Raw genomic sequence first — 24,217 nt, 5'->3', positions numbered from 1 at the left:
TGTTTTCATGGCCTTGCCTGATGCTGGTGTTGTTTGAAATCGCACGTGCTTAACAGAAGAACGCCAAGGCCTGGCTGCGAGTGCCGGGGCAGCTCTCGCATGTCCGGGGCCGTCCTTCTCTTCCTCATGGGTAAGCAAAGGATGGCACTGAAACCTTCTATAAAAGCTGGTGTTAAAAGGGTAGAGCTGGCATGTGTCCTTTGCCCCTGATTCTTCTTTTCCTCCTGTAGACGAACTGGAATGTGGTTGTGATGGCTCGAGCAGTTCAGCTGGCACATGAGGTGATCTTGGGAATAGAAACTACAACAGCCCTGGACCACCTCAGCTCCAGACCTTCACGTGAGAGAGAAACAAAAGACTACCTTGTTTAAGCCATTGTTATTTGGGGTCTTTTACTCCTAGCCAAAGTTATTTCTAACTGATACAGGAAGCTAATGGTCAGTCCACTTTTTAATGTGTTTGTTTAAGGTTGTTCTCAATTTCTTAAATTGGATAGATCGACATGTCAGAGAATTGATTTAGGCGCCAGAACTAATTATCTTTGTACAAATGGAAGAACACTGTACATGTGTATTGTTGATAAGCTGCACTACTATGACTTGAGTCTCCCAAGCTGGTGTTCTGAGCCCTGATTTATTTCTAGTTTACCTTTACGACAAAGGTGTATTCTTCCGGAGTTTCAACTTACTGTGTGAGTCCATACTGCCTGCTGACCTCCTTGCTGTGTGGGCCAAGTGATTTGATTTCTGCGCCCTTGCCCCCGCAAGGCTATCACAATGAAAGCTGAAATTCCGTAGGGATCGGCAGACATCTTTAGCAAATGGTTTCTGTGCTCTCTAACCTCTCTGGATTCCGGTTTTCCCATATCTTCAATGCTTTTCAACCATTTCTTTATATTTTTTCTAGCCTTTTTAGTTATGTTTAGCAGGAAGATTGCTCCAAATAACCTAGCTTATCATTACTAGTCAAACTATTTACTTTGTAATATTAAAACTCATTACTATTTTTTGTATATTTTTTTCTAAGTTTTATGCTTGTACATGTATTACTTTTGGAAGAAGGAAAAATATATTATTATAAAAGCTGTAATGCTAAAACAATGATTTATTTTATGCCTTTAAAATATATTCTCCATAATCTATAAGACTTTAATGTGAATAATATTTGACTTTCTTATGAATTGATTACTTTTTTTTAATGAATTTTTTTTTTTAAGATTTTATTTTTTTTTCCTTTTTCTCCCCAAAGGCCCCTGGTACATAGTTGCATATTCTTCGTTGTGGGTCCTTCTAGTTGCGGCATGTGGGACGCTCCCTCAGCATGACTCGATGAGCAGTGCCATGTCCACGCCCAGGATTCAAACCAACGAAACACTGGGCCGCCTGCAGCGGAGCGCAAGAAATTAGTCACTCGGCCACGGGGCCAGCCCCTTGAATTGATTACTTTTTAATCTAGAATTTAATAATACAATATTTATTTAAAAATGAGACTGTTTTTCAGGGGCGAGCCCAGTGGCACAGCAGTTAAGTTCACATACTCCACTTCAGCGGCCTGGGCTTCACCAGTTTGGATCCCGGGTGCAGACCTACATGCTGCTAATCAAGCCATGCTGTGGCAGATGTCCCACAGATAAAATAGAGGAAGATGGGCACAGATGTTAGCTCAGGGCCAATCTTCCTCAGCAAAAAGAGGAAGACTGGTGGCAGATGTTAGCCTGGGGTTAACCTTCCTCAAAAAAAAGAAAGACTATTTTTCATTGTCACTATTCTAAATATCATGAGCATATTATTGTACTGACTAGCTCTAAAACATTTCTGAGTATTATTGTGTATTCACTGTAAATAGCCTAAGTCCATTTTATTAACAAATACTGTTTTGGGCCCTTTGATTGAAAAAAATATATTACTTCCTTATCATTTGTACTATTTGTTATACTATTTGTAAAAGTGTGTACTTATTAAAACTGTTTGACACCATATAGTAGTTTATGTTATAATCTTTTTCATGAAGTATTAAACTGCTGGAAGGAATCATGTCTTATACATTTTGCCTTCTATGTAGTATATCTCACTCAATATTTTTGGCAGGTTAATCGTGTTTCTAAAGGTCTGGGATAGCTTGTGACATAATGATTTCTAGGGTAAAATCAGGTTTAACAATAGTTTAAAAATTATAATATACTAACATGTCTGGAGTGACAGGCAGACATTGCTACAATATGGCTTTCCTTCTTATATTTACTTTGCATTTTCAGTGTGCTAGATATTTTAGACTGCAAAACAGAATTTTGTGGATTTAAGATCATTCAGCACCTGAGCGTCCAGTCTGAAGATCACCCGCGTCTCTCCTGCTGCCTGTCTTTGAGACATTCCATTTCCCATGAAGGCCTCCAGGGAGTGTGAACTGGGGAAAAAGAGGAAACTCTGTCAGCTGACGGGCTTCCCATTCATATCACTGGGGAAGGTACGGTAGGGAGGAGTTTTAATCATTGAGGATGAGAATAAGGAAATATCTGTAGAGGGACTAGCGGTACCAGAGACATGTTTGGTTAAACATGTACATTCTAATGACAGTATTTTCATTTACAAAGACCTTTCATTAAAGGAAGCCCAGGTGAGACAACGAAGTGATTTTTATATCCAGCAACCATATGCCCCAGATTTTCCAGAATGGTTCCCATTTTAAACACTATGTCTCATTTGTACCATCAGTACAGTCCAACACGTCCTACGTAAATACGTCATGTTTATAGGCACGTTTAAGTCACTTCTGAAGTCTCCTGGTGAACTTGCCCTTGCTTCCGGTAGCCGTTAAGTAGACTGTAGCAAGCGCTCCACAATCCTTCCCAAGGAATCTTATAACTTTATGTAATAGAGAGTAAAACCTTCTGTTGTCTCCGCTTTGGGTAAATGGCACCACCATTCATCCAGTGGGAACCTGGGAATCATGACTCTCCCCTCTCCCACGGCCTCCTCATCCAATAAGTCTCTTAATCTTGTCCTGCTCGTCACCCTTCCCATGTGGCTTCACCATTCACCCTCTACAGTAAGCCACCACGGTCTTTTCTAGAAGAACACACACATTCATGTTATTTCTGCTTTAATATATTCTTCAGTGACTCCCCATTGCTGTAGCAGAAGAAGTAAACTCAAATGTCTGCAAGGGAAGATAGGAAACCTAAATACGTGATTAGTCAGGTCAAATATAATAAGGAGAGGCTGCCCGAGGAGGCAGAAGACGGGAGGATGTGTGTCTGCTTATAGGCATTCGAATTCAATTAAAAATAAGCTACGCCTAACAAAGCAGATCTGTGGGTAAGACTCCACCTGTGGGGTGAGGGTTTTAATCCTTTTAACTTGTTAGCATGGTGTAACAAACCTTTTCATTATCTGGTCCCCCACAAGCATCCATCCTGCTCTTCAATCCTTCTCAACGATGGGGAGCTCCCCCAAACTGCCAAGCACCTTTGCGCATGTCACTTCCTCTGTCCAGAAAGTCCTACTGGTGAATTCCTACTCATCCTTGAAGGCTGAAATGTTACCTCTGGGAATTTTTCCCTGACAAACCTCAGCTAAGATTAGCAATTCTCTTCTGCATTCCAAAACACGTAGTTCATATGCTATTTAGATTCAGAGCTTATCTCACTGCTATAATTATTACTTTTTACGTCTGTACCATCTAAATACACGCATAGCTCATCGTGAGTATTTAATTTATCTTGGTATCCCCAGCATCACACACACTGCCGACAGCACAGGCACTCGGAAAACAATTGCTGGATGGATGGATGGATGGCCTGCTAACTAAACGACATGTCTGATTTAGACAGTATTTTAGAGATGCAGTTTTTAAATTTTCAAGTGCACAGAATAGGTCTGCCTGCCTACAAAGTGTTGCCAAGTGGAAGCTACTCTCAGAAATCTGTTAATGAACAGATAAATCTTAGCTATGATTGGCATACTCATTTATGTGAACAAATGAAGCCAAAAGAGAGCATCCTTAGATCCAGCTTCTTCCATCCCCAGCCACACGGAAAGAAGCTGCCTGGTAATGGTCGAAAGTCTGGGCTTCCTAGTCAGACAGGCTCCTGGAAGAGTCCCAGCTTTGCCACCTACAAGCTTTCAGACCTCAAGCAATTTACTTAATTTCTCTAAACCTGAATTCCTTGTTTGTAAAATGAGCAAAATAGCACTTACTTCACAGGTTATCGTAAGGATTCAGTGAGACAAAATATTTAAAGCCTTCACTATAGTGTCTGGATCATGGTAAGCACTCAACACATATTGATAATTGAAGTAGGACAGTATTTTGAGATATTTACCCATGATTTTTCTTCCCCCCTATTTTCTGATTCCCTTCTCCCCCACCCCAAAATTCAAAGAGATAGCTGTGTGTTCAACATTGCAGGGAAGGGCTTAAAACATGATAAAAAGCAGAGAAGCCTGCAAGTTTTCTGACTTTTACCTCTAAAAGTCCTGGAGATGGCAAGAAGATTGAAGAACAAAATGCTATGGCCAGAAAGAAAGATGGAAAGGGATTTCCCCAAGACAGAAACAAAATACCCCCAGGCTGGGAATGAAGGATGGGAGGTCTGTGAATAGGTCTGTTTCTAGGAGAAAAGGGAACTTAGGCCTTGCTTCCCGAGCAGAGAGACAAGGAAGGTACAATCCCAGGGAAGGAATAATTACATGGTGTGTTGGGGTAAACAGGGCCACAGACAATCCCACAGTAATTTCCACACTCCCAGTGCCTCATAGAGCAGCAGAATTCCTGTGCTCCTGGAGTGTCATGTGAGCAAAAGACAGTGTTTGGATCCACACCAGCCATGCTGTACTGGCTATGTACTGTTGTAGAACAAATCACCACTCCAAAACGTAGTGGGTTACCACGACAACAAACATTTATTCTCTCACATAGTTGCTGTGGGTAAGGCATTCAGGAGTAGCTCAGCTGGGTGGTTGTGGTTCAGGGTCTCTCATGAGGTTCTACTCAAAACATCCGCTGTAGCTGCAGTTACTGAAGGCTTGATGGGGCCGGAGAATCCACATCCAAGAGGGCTCACTCACATGGCGGGCAAGTTGGTGCTGGCTCTTGGCGGGAGCCTCAGTTCCTCCCATGTGGACCTTTCCTAGGGCTGCATGAGTATCCTTGCAATGAGGTAAGGATCACTGGGGGCTCTCTTGGAAGCTGGCCACCATGTATGGCAAGCGGGGTAATGACTGTCTCTGCAGCAAGCTGCGTTGCCTGATTACCTGAACAAGATGCCAACACCTGACAACTTGGCAATGCACAAGACACAGAACCTAGCAGAACTGGGGGCGCAGGGGAGGCCTAAAGGATTGCTCTTAAGTTTTCTGTCAGCCTGGTGGGATTGGAGGCACAAAGCAGAATTTAAACTGTTAGAGAAGTAAAGAAACGTGTTATTTCTTATACACTTGAATTTACAAATAATAATAGGAATTGCTATTATTACTATAAATATGGGAGTAAATCTACTTTTGTCTCATTTTTCCCAAGCAGATCAAGGTGACTCCAGTTCCACCAGGTCAGTAATTCTCCATCTTGGAAATCAAATACAGAAACAACTGGGAAATTTTAAGAAATACCCACCCACAGAGCTTCTGCTTTAATTGTGCTGGAGCAAAGCCAGGGCATTAGTATTTTTAAAAGCCCCTCAGATGATTCTAACATGTTATTAGGGTTGAGACCCAATGCCTTATGCAAACCCCAGGCCTTCTTGCTACTTCAGATTATCTATGATTCTACCAGGAGCTCACCATATAGGAAGTCGGCTAATTCTGCCTGCTGACTGCCTAAGGTAGTCTTCCTCTGAAATACCAGAATAACTTATCAGTAATATTTTACTGGAGAGCAGAGCAAAGGCTAAGGTTTGCTAAAAACAAAATAGGAGCGAGGGGATCTCAGCTGGCATTGCATTCTCAAATGCGGTCAACGCAACTCTGCCTGTTAGGCCTATCATCCTCAGCAGCGGGTCAAAATTTAAATCTTGCTTATCAACTATAATCACACACACACACACTACGCCATGCTTTCTCCTCTTTTACTCTATCTTATGTGACTTCTTCAAGGAAGCTAACACTTTTGAAACACACTCGTCTCCCTGGACTTGTAAGACATAACTGATCTCTAGTTCTTTTCCTACTTCTGTGACAATTTCTTGGCTTTCCTAGCTGCTCTTTCTCTGCTTGCCTCTTAAATGATAGCTTTCTCTAAAGATCCTGTTCTTGGCTCTCTTTTCATCTCATTACACACTGTTTTCCATATGCAAAACTCACTTAGTTCAATAGTTTCATCGACCATCTATTTACTATCAACTCCCAGGATTTTATTTTCCTGTTCTGACTTTTCTCATGTTCCAGACCTGCATTTGTTCCTGTTAATTGAGGTACTCAAACTTAACACATTCCAGATCTCACCATTAGCCTTCTCCACATCACCTCCCAGCCTGCTTCTCCTCCTCTATTTCCTATCCTAGTGAATGGTGCCACACTTCCAATCATTCAAAACAGAAAACAGGCATCATCCTAGAACAGGGGTTGCAAGCTGTCTGCTTATTTGCTGACACTGTTTGTATTTGGTTCAGACAGAACTTTAAAAAAACTCAGAGCCAGCATTTAAGATTTGGGAGATTTCACATCGAAATACAGATTTAGGCTTCTATTTAAAAATCGGAAGAGGAGGCAACGCCAGGCCCTCCTTACATGGAACCACTGGCTAGAGCTGAGTAGCAGATGTCCCATTTAGACTCGGATAAGCCCTTGGTCCATGAAGTGGATGTAAGGACCACACTGGATGCTGAGGCTCTTTTCATTCATTTGTGTCACCTGTGCAGCTCTTGAGGCATCTGAGCTTATGACTCTTGTCCTAACTCCTTCCTTTCCCCTAACCCCACTGCAATCAACCAGCAAGTCCTACAGATTGCAGCATTTCTCCGGTGTCTCCGTCCTCTTCATCTCAGTTGCTGCTTTCTTACTTCAGGATCTCAATCACTGGTTATCTGGACTTCTGTCACCGTTTAACCACCTCTAGCTCCACTGGTCTAAACCAGTGACACGCCAGTGACGTAAACTGATGTTGCTATCCTACCTAAAGGATCCACTGGCCCTCCAGCGCCCACAGGATGACGTTCAAATTCCTTTAGTCCATGGGACCAGGCCATCCGTGTCCCGACCCTGCCCACCACTCCAGCTTTATCTCACTTCACTCCCACAGAGTAGTCTGTGCTCCAAACAGTTATGCTAACCGGGTGGCTTGCGTCAAACCTCTGGATCATGCTGCTCTTTATGCCTAGAATATCCTTATCTCACCATTCAGCCCACACAACCACATTCTTGACTCCAGAGAGTCAGTTCGAGTGTTACCTTCTTTTTGAAGACTTTTCTGCTTCATTCCCAATTCTGCAGGTAGATATGACCATTGCATTCCCACATCTACCCTTTTCCGTTGCCTGTAAGATTGCTATCTCGTCGACCATGACATTTTATTGTGCCTATTTGCCTACCTGCTTGCATTCCCATCTATTAGGTGGTAAGTTCCTTAAAGGCTGGGACTCTGCCTTATTTGTCCTTACATTTCCAGAACCATGCTTCGTGCATATAGCTGCTTAATAAATACTGGCTAAATGAATACATGAACAATTACTTCAAATGATTACTTACAAGTAGGTTGTTCTCTTGAACAGGTTGATCATCTTCCTGTAATCGTCACACTACTGCTTTTGTTTTCATTCAGGGATTATGCAAGGGTTAAAAATTTTAGCTCAGTTCAAGCAAATTAACTCAATTTCAGAAATAGCAGGGGCTCAAATCAATGGGGTATATTTGCATTAACAATGTTTCCCCAGTTTTATTCTTAAGAAAGCTACCATATATTGCCTCTGACAGCTGGGGGCAAATGATTGATAAGTAATTTATGACTCACGTTAATTATATCATGTGTAGGAACACACATCAGTGTGCCCTATGGGTATGGCTTATAAATAACACTGAGTTATAGCCGTCAATCCTCTTAATGAGGAAAAGAATACAATAGGACCTTTAACGAGCCAATTATGAATCAACCAACTTTTACAGCATAAGGGAGTATAAATGGCACTTCTCCAGGTAATATACTTTGTATTACTCCCTGGAAAAACATATTAATATAAAAGTAAAAATATTTAAATCTTCAAACTTTCAGATAAAACCACACAAAAACACGGAGTTCTAAAGACATCCATTAATTCAGTAACTATGTATTGAGTACCTAGTCTGTGCTGGGCACTGTTCTAAACTCCAGGGATGCTGCTGTCTTTATAAACAGGACTAAGGGATGGGGGAAGCCAGTACAAGGAACCGGGCTGGAAGATAAGAAGGGAGCCCAGTGCTGACTATGCAGCATATTGAAACACAGGCCACTTTGCTGGGGAACCAGACAATTCTTTTCACCAGCACCGACTCACATTTTGCAGCCATCCCCATGAAGTTTACATTTTAGTGTAGCGGTGGGGAGAGGGGAGAGGGCAGGCCAACAGACAACAAAAAAATAAATAAGTAAAATATAAAGTCTGTTCAGAGAGTAATACGTTCTAGAAGAGAAACAAAGCATGGAAAAAACATGAGGAGCGCCGGGGAGAAGAGGCACAATTTTAAATGGGGGGGGGGGGGGGTCAGGGAAAGCCTCACTGAGGAGGGGGCCTTTAAGCAAAGAGCTGAAGGAAGGCAGGGAACCAGCCTCGTGGATAGCTGGGGGGAAGAGCATTCCAGCATAAGAAACAAACAGCAAATGCAGACACAAGTCCAGACACGGGCATGTGCCTGGAGCTTTCATGCAACAGCAGGGCAGCCAGTGGCCAGTGTGGCTGGAGGAAGCGAGCTCAGAGGAGAATAGTAAATAGTAGATTCGATCAGAGAGGTAATCGAGGGAGGAAAGGGGTAGGATCTGAATGTATAATATGTATAATGCAGTGCTTCTCTAACCTGACAGGCCCAGTGCTCCATTTCTATAACAAATATTTTGTACTCTTCCCTTACTATCCTGAAATTAACCTCACAGATAATACAACCTATCCACACACCTAACTCCAAAAGAACTACCATAATGCCGGACCTGTAATATAAATGAGAAATAAGTAAAAGTTACTTATAATAAAATAATATCTATGTCAATACATAAGTGTTCAGACACGAACACTGTAAGAGACAATGAAATATGTCACCTTCACGTAAAATCACTGTAAATGTGACAGCTACAAATGCAGACTGATAGAGGAGTGTTCCCTTGGAAACTCAGATGCTACAAATGGCGATGCTGACGCCGTCTCTGACACGATTTTCCGAAACAGCAAACCTCTGGTAAAATTCTGAACAGAGTATCATCTTCCCTCAATTTACATGACAGTTGCGTTTCTGGAAAATCAAGTTGCACGTTAAAACCGTGCAAAAATATATTTTGTCTTTATGTATAAATGGAGTTAGGTTCCAGGCTCAGATCATTATAAACAGGTTTTTCACCTTCAAGAAGGTCCAAAGGACATTTGGAAGTCATGCAGAAGGCACATGAGGGGACTTTTTGAGGTGATGAGAATGTTTCATACCTTGATTGTTGTGGCGGTTACATGGGTGTACACATTTGTGAAAGCTCATCAAACTGCACACTTAAAATGGCGCGTTTTATTTTATATAAACTACACTTCAAAAATTGATTTAAAAAAAATGCCATGCAGGATGAGAGACAATTCTTCATAACGAGGGAATCTGGAGCATGGACTAGCAGCCCAGGCTCCCAGATGCTAAATGCCACTCAATCACGGTACATTCAGAAAGGCTCCCCACGCATTTCCAAAACACACCCTAGTAAGCGATACCACTCCCCTGGAGAATACTGCGTCCTGTCTCAGTGGGATGGGAAGCCACTGGAGAGTTTGGAGCAGAAGAGTCATGTGATCTGACATGTTTTAAAAGGATTGTTCTGACCTTTGGGACAGAGGCGGGCAAGAGCTGATGCAGAAAGACCGCTTAGAAGACTATCAAAAAAGGCAGGTGAGAGATGATAGTGGCTTGGCCGAGGGTAGCCGCAAAGTGCATGAGAACAGATCTTTATCAGTTTCAAACAGAGCCCCCAAGGGACATGAAAGAAACAGAAAGAGCTCAAAAAATTGTTATTAGATTCAAAGAAGTAAACGGCAGTAATTTTCAATACTCTTAGCAATACTCATAGAATACTACTTCATTGTTCAATGCAACTGAAAACACTTTGGGGTTCTAGCTGTGTCATTTCATATTTAAATATAATGAAGCATTACTTTCTGGTGAAATGAGATTCAAAAAAAGTGTTGTTTTTTTTTTTAAACTTTACCACAAAAAAGTGTATTTCTTGCCTAAGTAAAATATTTTATCTTGGCTATTTCTTTGATAATTTAGATCTTGCAATACATTAAGCTCAGTGTCATTTGAGAGTTTGTCATTTGAGAGTTTTTCAAGTGTAGAAATTCAGGAGATTATGCTGGCTTTGTTTTAAGACCAGAACCTACTAAGTTGAATCTTTTAAGGTCTGAGATTGCAGACAATTTCTTATGATTTGTTCTCTTAAAATTGGTGGATGGCTAATTGAGGGCCCTGGTTAGTTGACCCCAGGTACAGTAATATTATATTTTTAACATTCAAATCTTTCCCTTAAAAATGTTAGAAAAGTATTTATGAATGAAATGATTTCTGAGGTTTGCTTCAAGATAATCCAGTAGGGAGAGGAAGTGGAAGGGATTGAGATGAAATAATAAGTTATAATCGTCAAAGCCAAATGGTGCGTAATTCATTTGATGAACCGAAGGTGATTCATTTCACTATTCTCTTTACTTTTGTATAAATTTAAATTTTTCCATAACAAAAGTTAAAAAAACATCCAGGGCCTGATAATTCATTCAATGTTTGTTGAATAACTGCTGTGTGCCAGACTTTTCCTAGGAGCTTGGGAGAGATTTGTTAGCTCTGAGGGTAAGATCTCCACATTAAGGAGCTCACATCCTAGACATATAAACAAAAAATTAGAAAGCAATGTAAAGACTAGAATACTGTATTAAATATATCAAGTGCTATGTGAGCAAAGAAGAAGTGATTCATTCTGCCTGCTGAAATCACAGATACTTCCCAGAGGACGGATGTTCAGATTGGGTTCTGAAGGTTAAATAGGCTTTTTCTGGGACAAAAAGGGGACAGGAAGCCTCCATAGAGACTGCAACATAACTCCAGAAAATGATCATATTAAGGCATTAAAAGAAACAGAAGACAGTGAAAGAAACAAAAGGTGTAAAAGAGTAAATAATATTTGTATTTTTACTGCGAGTACCTAAAACAGTACCTAACAATATACCAGGTGCTCAAAATTATTCCACTGAATAAATTTACTGTTTGAAAGAGAGAGGGAAGGAAAATAGCAGAGAGTAAAGTTTTATTTTATTTTACTTTTTGAGGTTCTTCTTCTTCTTCTTTTTTTTTTTTTGGTGAGGAAGATTGGCCCTGAGCTAACACCTGTGGCCATCTTCCTCTATTTTGTACGTAGGATGCCGCCATAGCATGGCTTGATGAGTGGTGTGTAGGTCCACACCCAGGATGTGAATCTGTGAACCCCAGGCCACCAAAGCGGAGCATTCAAACTTAACCACTATGCCACTGGGCCAGCCTGAGAGTAGAGTTTTAAAACCCAAAGAAAGAGACAGCCTACCAAATGGGAAAAAATATTTTCAAATCATACATATATCCAGACTATATAAAGAACCTTTACAAGTCAACAACGAAAGACTAAGAACCCAACTAAAAAATAGGCAAAGGACTTGAATAGACAGTTCTCCAAAGAAGATATACAAATGGCCAACAAGCCTATGAAAAGATGCTCAACATTAGTCATTTGGAAAATGCAAATCAAAACCACAATGAGGTACCACCTCACTCCCACTAGGACAGCCAAAAATTTTACAAAGAAAAAAAATTTTTTTAAGGAAAATAACAAGTGTTGGCAAGGACATGGAGAAACTGGGACCCTTGTACATTGCTGGTGAGAATGTGAAATGGTGCAGCCACTGCGGTGAATGGTTTGGTGGTTCCTCAGAAAGTTGAACACAGAATTACCATATGACCTAGCGATATTGCTCTAAATGCATGGACATGCAGGTTTACAGCAGCACTACTCACAACAGCCAAAAGGTGGAAATAGCCCAAATGCCCATCAATAAATCAATAAACAAAATGTATATACGTGCAATGGAATACTACTCAGCCTTAAAAAAGGAAGGAAAATCCTGTCACATGCTACAACATGGATGATCCTTGAAGACATCATGCTAAGTGGATTAAGCCAGTCACAAAAAAACAAATACTGCATGATTCCACTTACATCAGGTATCTAAAGTAATCAAATGCATAGAAACAGAAAGTAGAATGGCGGTTACCAGGAGCTGTGGGGAAGGGGAAAAGGGCAGTTGCTGAGTAATAGGTATAGATTTTCAGTTTTGCACGATGAAAAAGTTCTGGAGATCTGTTTCACAAAACTGCGAATAGAGTGGTCCCCCCTTATCCACGGTTTTGCTTTCTGCTGTTTTAGTTACCCACGGTCAACCACAGCCCAAAAATATAAATGGAAAATTCCAGAGAAAACAATTCATAAATTCAGAATTGTGCTTCTCCTGAGTAGCATGATGAAATCTCTTGCCATCCCACTCCATCTCGCCCAGGACATGACTCATCTCTTCGCCCAGTGTGTCCACGTATTTGCTACCCACCCATTAGACACTTAGTAGCCAACTCAGTTTTCGGATCAACTGTTGCGATATCGCATTGCTTGTGATCAAATAACCCTTATTTTATTTAATATTGGGCCCAAAGCACAAGAGTAGTAAGGTTGGCAATTCGAGTTTGCTAAAGAGAAGCCATAAAGTGCTTCCTTTAAGTAAAAAGGGGAAAGTTCTCGACTTACTAAGGAAGGAAAAAAAATCATATGCTGAGGTTGCTAAGATCTTTGGTAAGGACAAATCTTCTATCAGTGAAACTGTGAAGAAGGAAAAAGAAATTCATTTTGCTGTCACGTCTCAAACATGCATGTATAGGAAAAAACATAGTCTAGAGGGCTTGGTACTATGTGAGGTTTCAGGCATCCACTGGGGGTCTTGGAATACATCCCTCATGGATAAGGGGATACTACTGTATACTTAACATTACTGACCTGTACATTTAAAAATGGCTAAGATTCTAACGTTTACATTACATGTTTTTTACCATAATTTTTTTTAAAAAGCAAGACACCACTCAACATAACATTGAACACTGGAACAAAACAATTCTAAATCCAAGATAATAGTTATTTCCAGGGATGGAGGGTAGGCAAGGACTACAAAGGCATCTCAATTCTATCCGTAATGTTTTGTTACTTAAAATCTGAGGCAAATATGGCAAAATATTAGGATTTGAAATAAACAACAAAAAATTGTGCTAAATGACAGCCACCAGACACAAGAGGTCACATATTGTATGATTCCATTTATATGAAATATCTGGAATAGGTAAATCCATAGAGATTGGTGGTTGCCAGGAGTTGGGGGATGGTGGAGTGGGGAGGAAGTGCTTAACGGGTCCAGGGTTTCCTTTCGGGGTCATGAAGATGTTTCAGAACTAGATAGAGAAGGTAGTCGCACAACATTGTAAATGTACTAAATGACGCTAAATTGTTCACTTTAAAATGGTTAATTTCGTGATATGTCAATTTCACCTCAATTTAAAAATGAAACTAAGGGGAGAATTTCAAGAAGGAAGGGTATTTATTGAAAAGGGTCAAATGCTGCGGAAAAGTAGAGTAGGATGTAAACTAGGAGGTCATGAGATCTGGCAGGGAGGAGGTCCTTTCATGAGAAACGTGCCGCTAGACAGATAGTGGTGGGTGACAAGAGAAGGGCCTGGGTAGCAGCCTGTGGGAGCCTGAGCGTTTTAGAAGATAGAGGAGGCAGTGGCGAGGGAAAGACTGAAGATAGACAAAAGAGAGGAGATATTTGTACAGCAAAACTAGGAAGAGATACAATAGGATGGAGAAGGTCGACAGGGCGAGGAGTTACCCTTGGAAAGGATTAAGAATCCTCATACTGGAGAGAATCAAATAAGTACAGGGGTAAATCTGTGATCTCCAAATTTCACTTGGAAAGCGGAGAGACTGAGTGAGCTGAAACTTCGTAACTCCTACTTTCTCTAGGAACCAGGAGTGGGGTGGAGGGCTTGGAGGAGCCATGGGAGTTGACCAAGAATGAATAAAAGGGCTGCCCAGGCAGCTTCGAGGGCGTTAGTGGAAATCATAAATCTCCACCCCTCACCCCCCAAATCCACAATTAAAAAGTTTGACTGTTAAAATCATTGCATAGTTAATATTGTGTCACAAATGGCTCATCAGAAATAAAACCACTGAAGAGTACCATCAGTATGACACGATACTGGATTTGTGACATATTATGAATGTACTTAAAACAGTCTTCATGGAACATGCAACAGAAAGATCAGTCTGGGATGAGCAGAGAAAGAGAACAAACTGGAATCCACTGAAGAAACATCAAATAGCAAACATTGAACTAGGAAAAAGAAATGAAAGATCTCTAGGAGACATGACACTATTAAAGAAAGATATAAGCAAATATTTCACCAGAAAACTACAAAAAACTCGATAAGGAGGGAGTAGATAATAATTGCCTTTATAAATTACATAGCCTCATTTCTTTGAAAAAGAAGGAAATATATACCTTAAAGTTTAAAGTAAACTATTTTTAAAGTTTACTTTTAGAAAGTAACTGGCAGAGTGTATTAAAAGGAAATTTAAAAATAATTTTAAAACCATGAATGCTTATTAGTTGAAAGCTAAGAAAAATAATAAATGCCTTTGAACAAATTTTCAACTACAGGATGAATATGAATAATACTACAAAATGGGCATCTTGACATGTGATAGTCACTGACGAGGCAAAGTAATCATCCAACGATTTCACCGCGCGAAACTTAAAACGCACGCACGTAAGGTGCCTTGTGGAGTTTTACAGGCATTAGAAGATATTTACATAACGTTATGATGAGTCTTAGAAATGAAATTTCCCTCTATAGATTTTTTTCTTAAAGATTTTATTTTTCCTTTTTCTCCCCAAAGCCCCCCGGTACACAGCTGCATATTTTAGTTGTGGGCCTTCTAGATGAGGCATGTGGGACGCTGCCTCAACGTGGCCTGACAAGCGGTGCCATGTCTGCGCCCAGGATTTGAACCAGTGAAACCCTGGGCAGCTGAAGCGGAGCGCGCAAACTTAACCACTTGGCCACAGGGCTGGCCCCCATCCCTCTATAGATTTTAGTTTGGACTTGAATAGTTCCCTAACAACACCAATTATTTATGTTTACTATGGCTGAACAACTGAGAGGCTCAAAGAAATCTTAGCTTTATAGTGGCCTAGGCAGAAACATGAAACGCAAAGATTTTCACAGAATAGTGAATGCAACAAAAAGGTAAAATCACATTGGTACTTCAAATACAACGTATTTATTTTTTTACTGCGGTAAAATATACCTGACATAAAATTTACCATTTTAGCCATTTTTAGGTATGCAGTTCAGTGACACTAAGTCCATTCACCTTATTGTGCAACCATCACCACTACCCACCGCCAGTACTTGTTCATCATCCCAAGCAATAAAGGTTACTTATTTATTTACTTATATTGTAAAAAACACATAACACAAAATTTACCCTCTGAATCAATTTTAAAGGTACAGTTTAGTGATGTTAACTTATTCACGTTGCTGTGAAACAGATCTCCAGAACTTTTCCATCTTGCCAACTGAAACTCCACAACCATCGCCTCAGCCCCTGGTAACCACTGTTCTACTTTAGGTTTCTATGAATTTGACTACTTCAGATACCTCATATAAATAGAATCACAATTTATTTTTAACCTAAAACATTAACAGTCACTGAAGGAAAGGGATTTCTGTTTGTTTTGTTTGGGGGTTTTTTGCTGATAGTTGGGTATGACCCCAACCAACATAGTGGATGGATTTCATACGGTGCAATCATATTTCACAGCCCTTGTTAACGGTCCATTCGTGAATACAGAAACTAAACATGATCATGCTGAAGGATCCTTAGTTAAACGCTCAGATAGTACTTGACTTTGAAATTATTTATAAAACTTTAATTTTTCTTTGAATGTTAAATGAAACAGCACAAGAAATATGAGCTAGAGAAGTCAGAGAAGACGGTGGATTTAATTACTGCATTCTCCTGCAGTAATTTATTATTACACCACTTAGTCTTTGTTGTGTAACTCTCTGCGGTTTTTATTGAGTGGGTTTTGGTTCCAGTTCTGCCATCTAGATGACCACGGACAAATCAATTAATTTCTCTCAGCTTAGGCATCATTATTCCCACTAGTATTCTAAGACATCTATCTATAAAGATGGAGATAATAATCCTGGGCCTACCTATTTTAGGGTAGAGTTATGAGAATAAACAGAGTGTATTATACGAGAAAGCTCTGAAATATTAGCTTTAGAAATATATGAAGTATTAAAGAAATTTCACTCTTTCCAGCATCTCTCCATTTTTATATGCTTTTCTTCTAAAAACTGTATGATACTCTAGACTAGAAAGTTATGCTCTTTTTTCCCCCAGTTCCTTACCTATTGGATTACATATTTCAGCATTAAACTCGCAGATTAAAAAATGGTCAACAGCTTTTCTGCTGAGACTAGGTCTAGGAATGAGGGAGTAAGGGATGCCAGAAATAAACTAGAGAAGAATTTCCCTCCCTTCTTCCTTATGTACTTTCCCATAACTGCCCAGCTATGAGTCCTTCAGTCCTAGGCTAGAGAGAGGACTGAGGGAAGCAGAAGGAAATGACAGGTTATATCAGAAATTCTACTTTGGGAGAATCTCAGGAATGGTTTGAAACTTCATCTGTGGCTTCTCTTAAATTACACCAGGTATAAAGGCGGTGTGACTCAGTGGTTCATGCAGCAAGCTGGCAACTCAGGAGCTGTGGGTTCTGGGCGTGCACCTGACACTTGTTTTTTTTATAGATGAGCTGGTCACATTCACTCCCGTGTTTTATTTAGTTTTCCATCTATTAATGAGGACAATGATAGCAAATGACTTCCCAGAGTCGTTAAAAAAAATAGAACTCACAAAGAGCTATCATGACATGAAAGCTGTAACAAAGGTAGCTTTTTTGAGAGAATAGATATAAAAATACCTCAAAATATAGATATAAAGCATTATTATTACCTGAGCTAGGGAGGAAAGAGATACTGTGAATATGAACAGGTAGATAATCCTGAAACCTCTTTTAGATTCTTAGTTTTAACTCTCACTCAGACCTTCACAGAAGTCCTAAGAAGACAGGTTTTTGAAAACGGCATTTGGCTTTCTTCTCGCTCCTCATGCATTTATCTGGATGAAGGTGGCTAGTGAGGAGGAAAAGAGCCTAAAGAAGAAGAGGCAGGAGGTAAGACAGCAAAAGGTCCAAAATCACTCATTCATTGTTTGTGTGACCAGTTCTTATTCCACGAGCAAGTGTAACGTGTAGCACGCTAATTCTGAAACACGCCTCTTAAACACAGCTCCAGGCGGCTTTCCTGGAAGACGAAACTGAAGCTGAGAGGGCTGAAGCGGCTCGCCCTGAGCAAGACATGGAGCGGGCTTCTGAACCTTCCCTCACTTCAGAGCCCATGCTCTTTACTAGTGCCCTATTCTGTTTCAGGAAAAGCCAAATTTATTTATGGAATAAATGTCAGCCGAAGCTGTCCTGGAAAATCAGGAGGAAGTCAAGCTGCTGCAGGAACTCTCCCCATGTCTCCCACGGCCATGTGGGTCACACCGCGACATCTCCGCATATCTCCGCATGCCCGCTTAATGCCCCTTTCCCGACTACCCAGATTCTTTACACTTTCTCCTCTCTCACAAGGCTTCAGCCTGCCAAATCACTAATTCTACCCCATGGCATTCAGCTTCTGCTCTTCTGCTTAATGACTTCCTCTCTCTAGGTTTCTAAATTCGGATTCCTTATCAGTGAGAAGCCAGTGACTGGCCCACACCATGGTCCTACACCAGGCCACAGGTCGCTGGCCAGCCTACATGGATTAGGTTAACTTGGGTCCAGTGCCCAAACCCTCAGCTGTGGCCCAGGATGGGCAGGGCAGTCAAGTTCCTAAAGAATTGTGGCGCACATGCATAAGGAGAACAGATTTTGTGGTTGCCAGAGGGGAAGGGGGTTGGCGGGTAGGCGAAAAAGGTAAAGGGGCACATATGTCTGGTGACGGATAAAAATTAGACTATTGGCGGTGAGCACGCTGCAGTCTATACAGAAACCGATAAACACTAATGTACACCTGAAAGTTCACAATGTTATAAACCATTATGACCCCAATGAAATAACTCAAAAAAAAAAAAAAAAGAACTGTGATGTAAGTAGGTGGGATTCAGCCCGTGCTATTTAAAAAATTTCCCAAACATAATCTGCTTCCTTTTTTCTTTATTTGCATGTTTCTATTAAAGAGATTGCCATTCTTCCTATCATCTAGACTGAAAGTCTAAAACTTTTTTAATTAAATAGATTTAATTTTGTTGGAAAAGTAATGCACGCACATGGTAAAATATTCAGAATATAAAAAGGTATACACAAGGGGAGTTGTCTCCTTTCTACCAAAGATTCTCGAGGCCCTCCTAGAAGCGACCACAGCTAACAATTTTTGAAATATCCTTCAGAAAAACTGTTTGTATGTTCAAGCATTTTATCCACATTCCATTTTACGTAAATGGAAGAATACCAAAAACACAATTTGTGCCAAGCTTTTCTCATTTAATAAGTAAATTGTGGGGCCTATTCTACATCAACATGTATAGATTTTTTTTTCCCTCTTTTATTGGCTTCATAGAACTTAATTGTATGTATGTGACTTTGTTTTTTAACTATGGCTCTTTCGATAGGCAGGTACATTGTTTCCACTCTTGCCATTACAGATGAGGCTGCAATAAGCATATATATTTGCACACAGCTATAAATATTATCTATAAATTTTTCAGTCAAAGCATGCACGGCGTTTCCATTTTGATACATTTATGGCCAAACTGCTTTTAAAGATGTTATGCCAATTTCTCTCACCACCTGTGTATGAAGGTCCCCATTTGTCAGACCATGCACAGTCTTGTGTTCCGTCACACTTTCTGACCTCTTCCAGCCTGGACATTTCAGCCATCTTTTATTCTACCTTCTTTCTTGCCTACTAAGCCAGTTAGTCGCTAGTTCTGTGAGTTCCCTCAGTCTCTCTCACCTCGATCTGTGTCTTTGTAATACCAGTGCTACGATATTAGTTTCAGCTTTTGTTGCTTCATGTATTGGCTTCTAATATCTCTCATTCCATTCTCTCCCATTATTAATTCACAATTTATCCCACATTAATATTTTCTTAATTTTCATTAATTTTAATTCTAGACTGACAAATCTTTGATGGCTCCCACTGCCAAGAGTAGCAGGTCCAAATCCTTAACCAGCCATTGGATGCTCTCCAGAGTTGGGTCCCAGTCTACTTTAGAGCCTTCACACATGTACACGAGTTCCAACTTCTGCTTTGCCCTCTTCATGCTTTTTGTTCCATCCCTTCTCTTGCCTGGGAGCTCTTCTTCCTGTTCAAATCTAATTTCACTTATCCTTCAAGGTCCTCTGTGACCACCTCATGCTCACAACCCAGTTCACAATTGTCTCTTCTCAGAATTGTTAAACCGCTCGTTGTGTGTCTCACTCATTTGGCATTTATCAACTCAAAGTAACTAAGAGTTCATTGTTTTTCCTGTCTCCTGAGCTAAGCCATAAGCTTTAGAAGAAGGCTTCCCTAAAATTTTTGTATCACACACACACACATAGCACAACCCCTCATACTTTGAGGTGCTCAAAAAATATCTGTAGATTGAAAACAAAACCTAAATATATTAAAAAGAGGAAAGCACTGCTAAATCTTTCCAAAAGATTTGAAATCCATAAAGATACTTCACATTGGTTTTCTCTAACCTACATGAGACGCCAAAGGTAGCCGCTGAGAATTCAAAAAGCACTCAGGTGTTGCAAGAAAGAGAGAAGCTTGCCAATAAGAGAGAGAAAAAAAATAAGACTGCAAAAACACTGGCCAAGATAGGGTTCAATAACTCAAAACAAGTAACACTTGCCACCAGACTGTCCCTAGACGGGTACACAACTTGTCTAGCATATAGTCTCTATTAATCACCGTCCGGTTTGTACATTCTTTTGACTTAGCAAAAGTAGAGGCACTCCTGGTCATCTGGCCATTTCTTTACTAACGGTCTAACTTCTCTCCTAATTCTGTAGGAAGAGGAGTACCGAGAGAGAGCTATATTGGTAGGTGATCAAGCCCAGATCCTGACCTTTTTTCACACCCAGTGAAACCGAGTCTCAGTATCAGATTAAAGTAAAATACTCCAGACCCTCGTTTCAAATAAAGCTTACCTTAAAAATTAAACTATTGTTCTAAGTGAATTTTTAAAATACAGAAAACTGTATCTTTTTACATGCACATACATGTGTCTAGATGCACAGGAAGAGATTTGGAAGGGCACATATTTCTGAGGAGATGAGTGCATGGCTACGTACTAGTATGACTTTAAAGAGAAATATTTTCCTTTAAAACAAAGAGGAAACAAATTGTATTTTGTTACCCACACCTATTTTCTTTAAGAGTTTTATCATTGTATTCCATGGTGCTTGTAAAAGTTCATCTGGGAATAGGGGGCCTACCATTGATATTTCCTATTTTATCAAATTCTCTGACCAATCTGATCTGTAAAAAAATGTTGTTTGTGAGTGTAAGTGACCAAAATAAGACCACGGATCAAATCTTTCACTTCTGTCACATTAGCACAAGTTTACGTTCCTTAGCGAGAGGCGATATGGTGTTGTAGCGAAAGAAAAAGAATTTGGGTTTTGGTTTGGCTCTGCTAATATGCTGGGAGACCTTGGGCAGATCTCTTTGTAAAATGGTGAATGAGACTAGCACGGATGTTCTGATTACTAGAAGATGTGCAAGATGTGTAGTGATTTATGAAATCCATTCTATAGAGAAAAGTCTATTATTCAGTTCGAAATCTAAAGGCAAGAAGGCAAATTCCCTTAAATTCCGCAAATACCGAGCCCCCACCATATGCGTGGTATGTATTAGGACGCACTCTCAATCTCTGGCGCTCACTCACTGGGTTTAGACGGATTTGCAAAAAACAAAAGTCCTTTCACTCAAGCAGAGTTCCATTTCTCTCGGCCGCAGCCACTCCCAGGAGTGCCAGGGTCTAACTGGTGTCAACCTTCCGCAAGCCATCAGGAAGATGAAGACATACCTGCTGCTAACGTGGAGACAACACGACTACAGTTCCCAGCATGCTTCTCTTCCCCCCACCGCCCAGTCCCGCCCCCGCTCCTGGACTCCTGCCGGCCTCAGTCTCCTGGCCTCCTGGGACTTGTAGTCCCAGCGCGCGGCTGGGCTGGCGGTGGCGCGGGAGCACTCTGGAAAGACGCCTTTCCCACGAATGGGCGGCGAGACTTCGCATTCCAGCTAAAACCCTCCTCCTCTGCCCAGAGTCCGCCCTGCTCAGAGTCGAAGCCCCCTCCCAGCGCGGCTCAGCGCTCCAAGCTTCCCGGGCGCGCCCACGCCCCGGAAGTGGAGCCGAGTCGCCCCGCCCACAGCCGAAGGCCCTCGCAGCCATTGGTCGGCGGGCCGCGGCCGGGGGGCGGGGCCCGGGGCGGGGCGGGGCGGCTCGGCGCGGGGCCGCGCGTGCGGGCGGCGGCGGGGGCGCGCCCATGGGGAGCGGCGGCCGCGGCGGCTAGCGGGGGGGCGGGGAGGAGGAACCGGGAAGGGGGCAGGGCGAGCGGAGAGCCGGGTTCCTGAGGCGGTGGCGGCGTCTCCGCCGGAGGAGGAGGAGGAGGAGGAGGCGGAGGCGGCGGCGGCGGCGGAGGAGGAGGAGGGCGGGGAAGAGGATGGAGCCGGCGGGGGGCTGGGGTCGGCACTAGCCGCAGGGCTCGCCTGGCGCGGTGGGAGCGCGGCGTCGGGCGCCGGGCCGGGCCGGGCCGCGGCGGGCGCGGGGGAGGAGGAGCGGCGGGTCGGCGGGGCAGGCGGGGGCCGGGCCGGGCCGGGAGCGAGCTGGGGCGGACGCCGCGGGCTCTGCGCCGGGCGGGCGGACGGCGGCGGCGGCGCGCGGGGCCGCGGCCGCGGGCGGGGGGCCGCGGGAGGATGGAGCAAGTGGAGATCCTGAGGAAATTCATCCAGAGGGTCCAGGCCATGAAGAGTCCGGACCACAACGGGGAGGACAACTTCGCCCGCGACTTCATGGTGAGTGCTCGCCTGCTGGCCCGCCGGCGCTTTGTGTGCGGCCGCGGGGAGGGGCGGGGGCGCGGGGCTCCGGAGCTGCGGGGGGCGCCGCCGCCTCGGCCTCCTCGCCGCCCGCGCTCGCGGCCCCTCGGCAGCGCCCGGGGCGCAGGGGGAGCAGCCGCCGGGCCGGGGCGAGCCCGCAGCCGTAGCCGCCCGCGCCCCCCTATTGTCTGCCGGGCCGGGGCTCGGCTGCTGCCCCCCGCCTCAGTACAGCCTGCCCCTCCGGGGGGTCGGGGCGGGGGGCGCCCGGGCGGGGAGGTGGGCATCGGCGGGGGGCGGCGGGAGGGACCCACGCCCCCCCGCCCTGGCTTGGCGCTGGGGCTCGCGCGCGCCTGGGAGTGGGGTGTCCGTGAGCAGTCTGGTGGTCTGCCTCCTTCCCGCGTCCCCTCGTCCCGTGTCGTGTCCCCGGAGGCTCGGCGCTGAGATGGTGTAGGGGTCAGCGCGCCTGCAGGGCGAGGGGCTGCGGGCGAGGGTGTGCGCGGAGGGGTCATCCCGGAGGCAGCTCCTCCGGCTCCCGGGGCTCCTGCGGAGGGCGGAGGGGATGTGACTATCACTTCCTATCCGGGGTGGGGGTGGGGAACTTGGGAACAATAGTCCTGGTGGGGCGGAGGCGACGGGCCGGCCGCAGCCCCGGGCTGGGAGATAACCTTCGCAGCCCCCCCGCCCCCCTTTCCGCCCTCGGCCGGTGCAGGCGGGCTGGAGAGGAGGGTAAAAGTCCTGATCGTGAAATTGCTCTCGATACATCCCCCCGAGGGGGTCAGGTCCGAAGGCGTGGGACCAGAAGTCGACTTCCTACGTGCCCCCCCCCCCCTTTATTTTTCTGCTGGACAATGTTCCCTTTCGGGTTGTTTCCCGGCTTAGGAGGCGGTGGTTGCGGCGGCTGCTCCTACGGATGTTGCGCAAGACTGGGGCGTTGGAAACCCTGGAGGTCTGGGGAATGGAAAAGGAAGTGGGACTTTGGGAAGTGGTTGCTTCTTAGCCTTGGCGGGGTTTGGGGATGGGAAATCAGCGAGGGAAGATTGTGCCCCTGGGCAAGCTGCGCCGCCAGGAATAATCACTTAGCTCCGAAATTCTTGATTGTGAAAAGGAGACACAGTTAATGTCCGTGAAAAATGAATGAGCGGCACACATTGGCTCGTTTTTGTTTCCAAGTGCAGTTTGTTTACAAGGTACAGGTGAAATAACTTTTAGTGCTCCAGTTCTTTTTCACATTTTAAAGAGACTAAGATGTAGTCAAGCTTTAGCGTTAAAATTGTTAACAGCTTATAAAGTAGGTCCTTGACCTTCCAGTATTATTAATTAATACTACTATCCAGTAGTGTTGAGCTTTGTGGTTCCCGCCTCCCAGAGCAATAATAGAGGATAGGAGTAAGGTTTTGTGAGTATCTTTTGAAAACGGACAAATATAGGTTAAATAATCTGTGCCTTATTTCCAGCGTTTTCTCTCGCTATTTAGCCTATGTATTTTTGAAAAATTACTTTTTGATCTCAGAGGGGTAAAGAAAAGAGAGGACGTTTTCCCATCTTACTGTTGAGAATTTTGATTGTGTTGGTATCTTTTGAATGATGTCACTTAGAAGAATTGCATGGAGTCCCCTTTTTACTGCTCTCTAGCAAAAGTAGAAGAAAATAGTTAGAATATTTGAAACACGTCTTATACGGTTTTATTTTGGTTATAGAAGGAGAGGTGATGTGGTCCCTGGCCACTTCTGGTTTGCATGCTAGTCATCTTGTTATCCCTGGTCATATCCTGTCAGGAAAGAGCATTGTTGGGTGATGCAGGC

The 24,217-nt window shown here is 43.2% G+C and overlaps 1 protein-coding gene and 1 long non-coding RNA gene across 6 annotated transcripts in view; one reads left to right on the top strand and one right to left on the bottom strand.

The window, feature by feature from the left end:
• The window catches only part of LOC138923868 (uncharacterized), a 90,274-nt gene extending 68,759 nt beyond the window's left edge, over positions 1 to 21,515 (bottom strand). For 2 of the 4 annotated variants that reach the window (XR_011438084.1, XR_011438082.1), the window contains exons 1-2: positions 21,406 to 21,515; positions 2,313 to 2,403 (exon numbers count right to left, since the gene is read on the bottom strand). This is a non-coding gene — a long non-coding RNA (uncharacterized lncRNA). Of the gene's footprint in view, positions 1 to 2,312; positions 2,404 to 21,264 lie in introns of all 4 variants that reach the window. The other 2 variants (XR_011438083.1, XR_011438081.1) reach the window with 1 other exon arrangement.
• A 667-nt stretch (positions 21,516 to 22,182) lies between these two features.
• The window catches only part of PTPN12 (protein tyrosine phosphatase non-receptor type 12), an 89,247-nt gene continuing 87,212 nt past the window's right edge, over positions 22,183 to 24,217 (top strand). For both annotated transcript variants that reach the window (XR_002807302.2, XM_023638824.2), the window contains exon 1: positions 22,183 to 22,394. Coding sequence is in view for 1 of the 2 variants with exons in the window: in XM_023638824.2 (XP_023494592.1) it covers positions 22,296 to 22,394 (99 nt within the window). In the remaining variant the exon portion in view is untranslated. The remainder of the gene's footprint in view (positions 22,395 to 24,217) is intronic.

The sequence above is a fragment of the Equus caballus genome, chromosome 4 (assembly GCF_041296265.1).
Source record: "Equus caballus isolate H_3958 breed thoroughbred chromosome 4, TB-T2T, whole genome shotgun sequence".
NCBI lineage: Eukaryota > Metazoa > Chordata > Mammalia > Perissodactyla > Equidae > Equus > Equus caballus.
The sequence above is the reverse complement of the archived record's forward strand: the minus strand, read 5'-3'. Positions and strand labels throughout refer to the sequence as shown.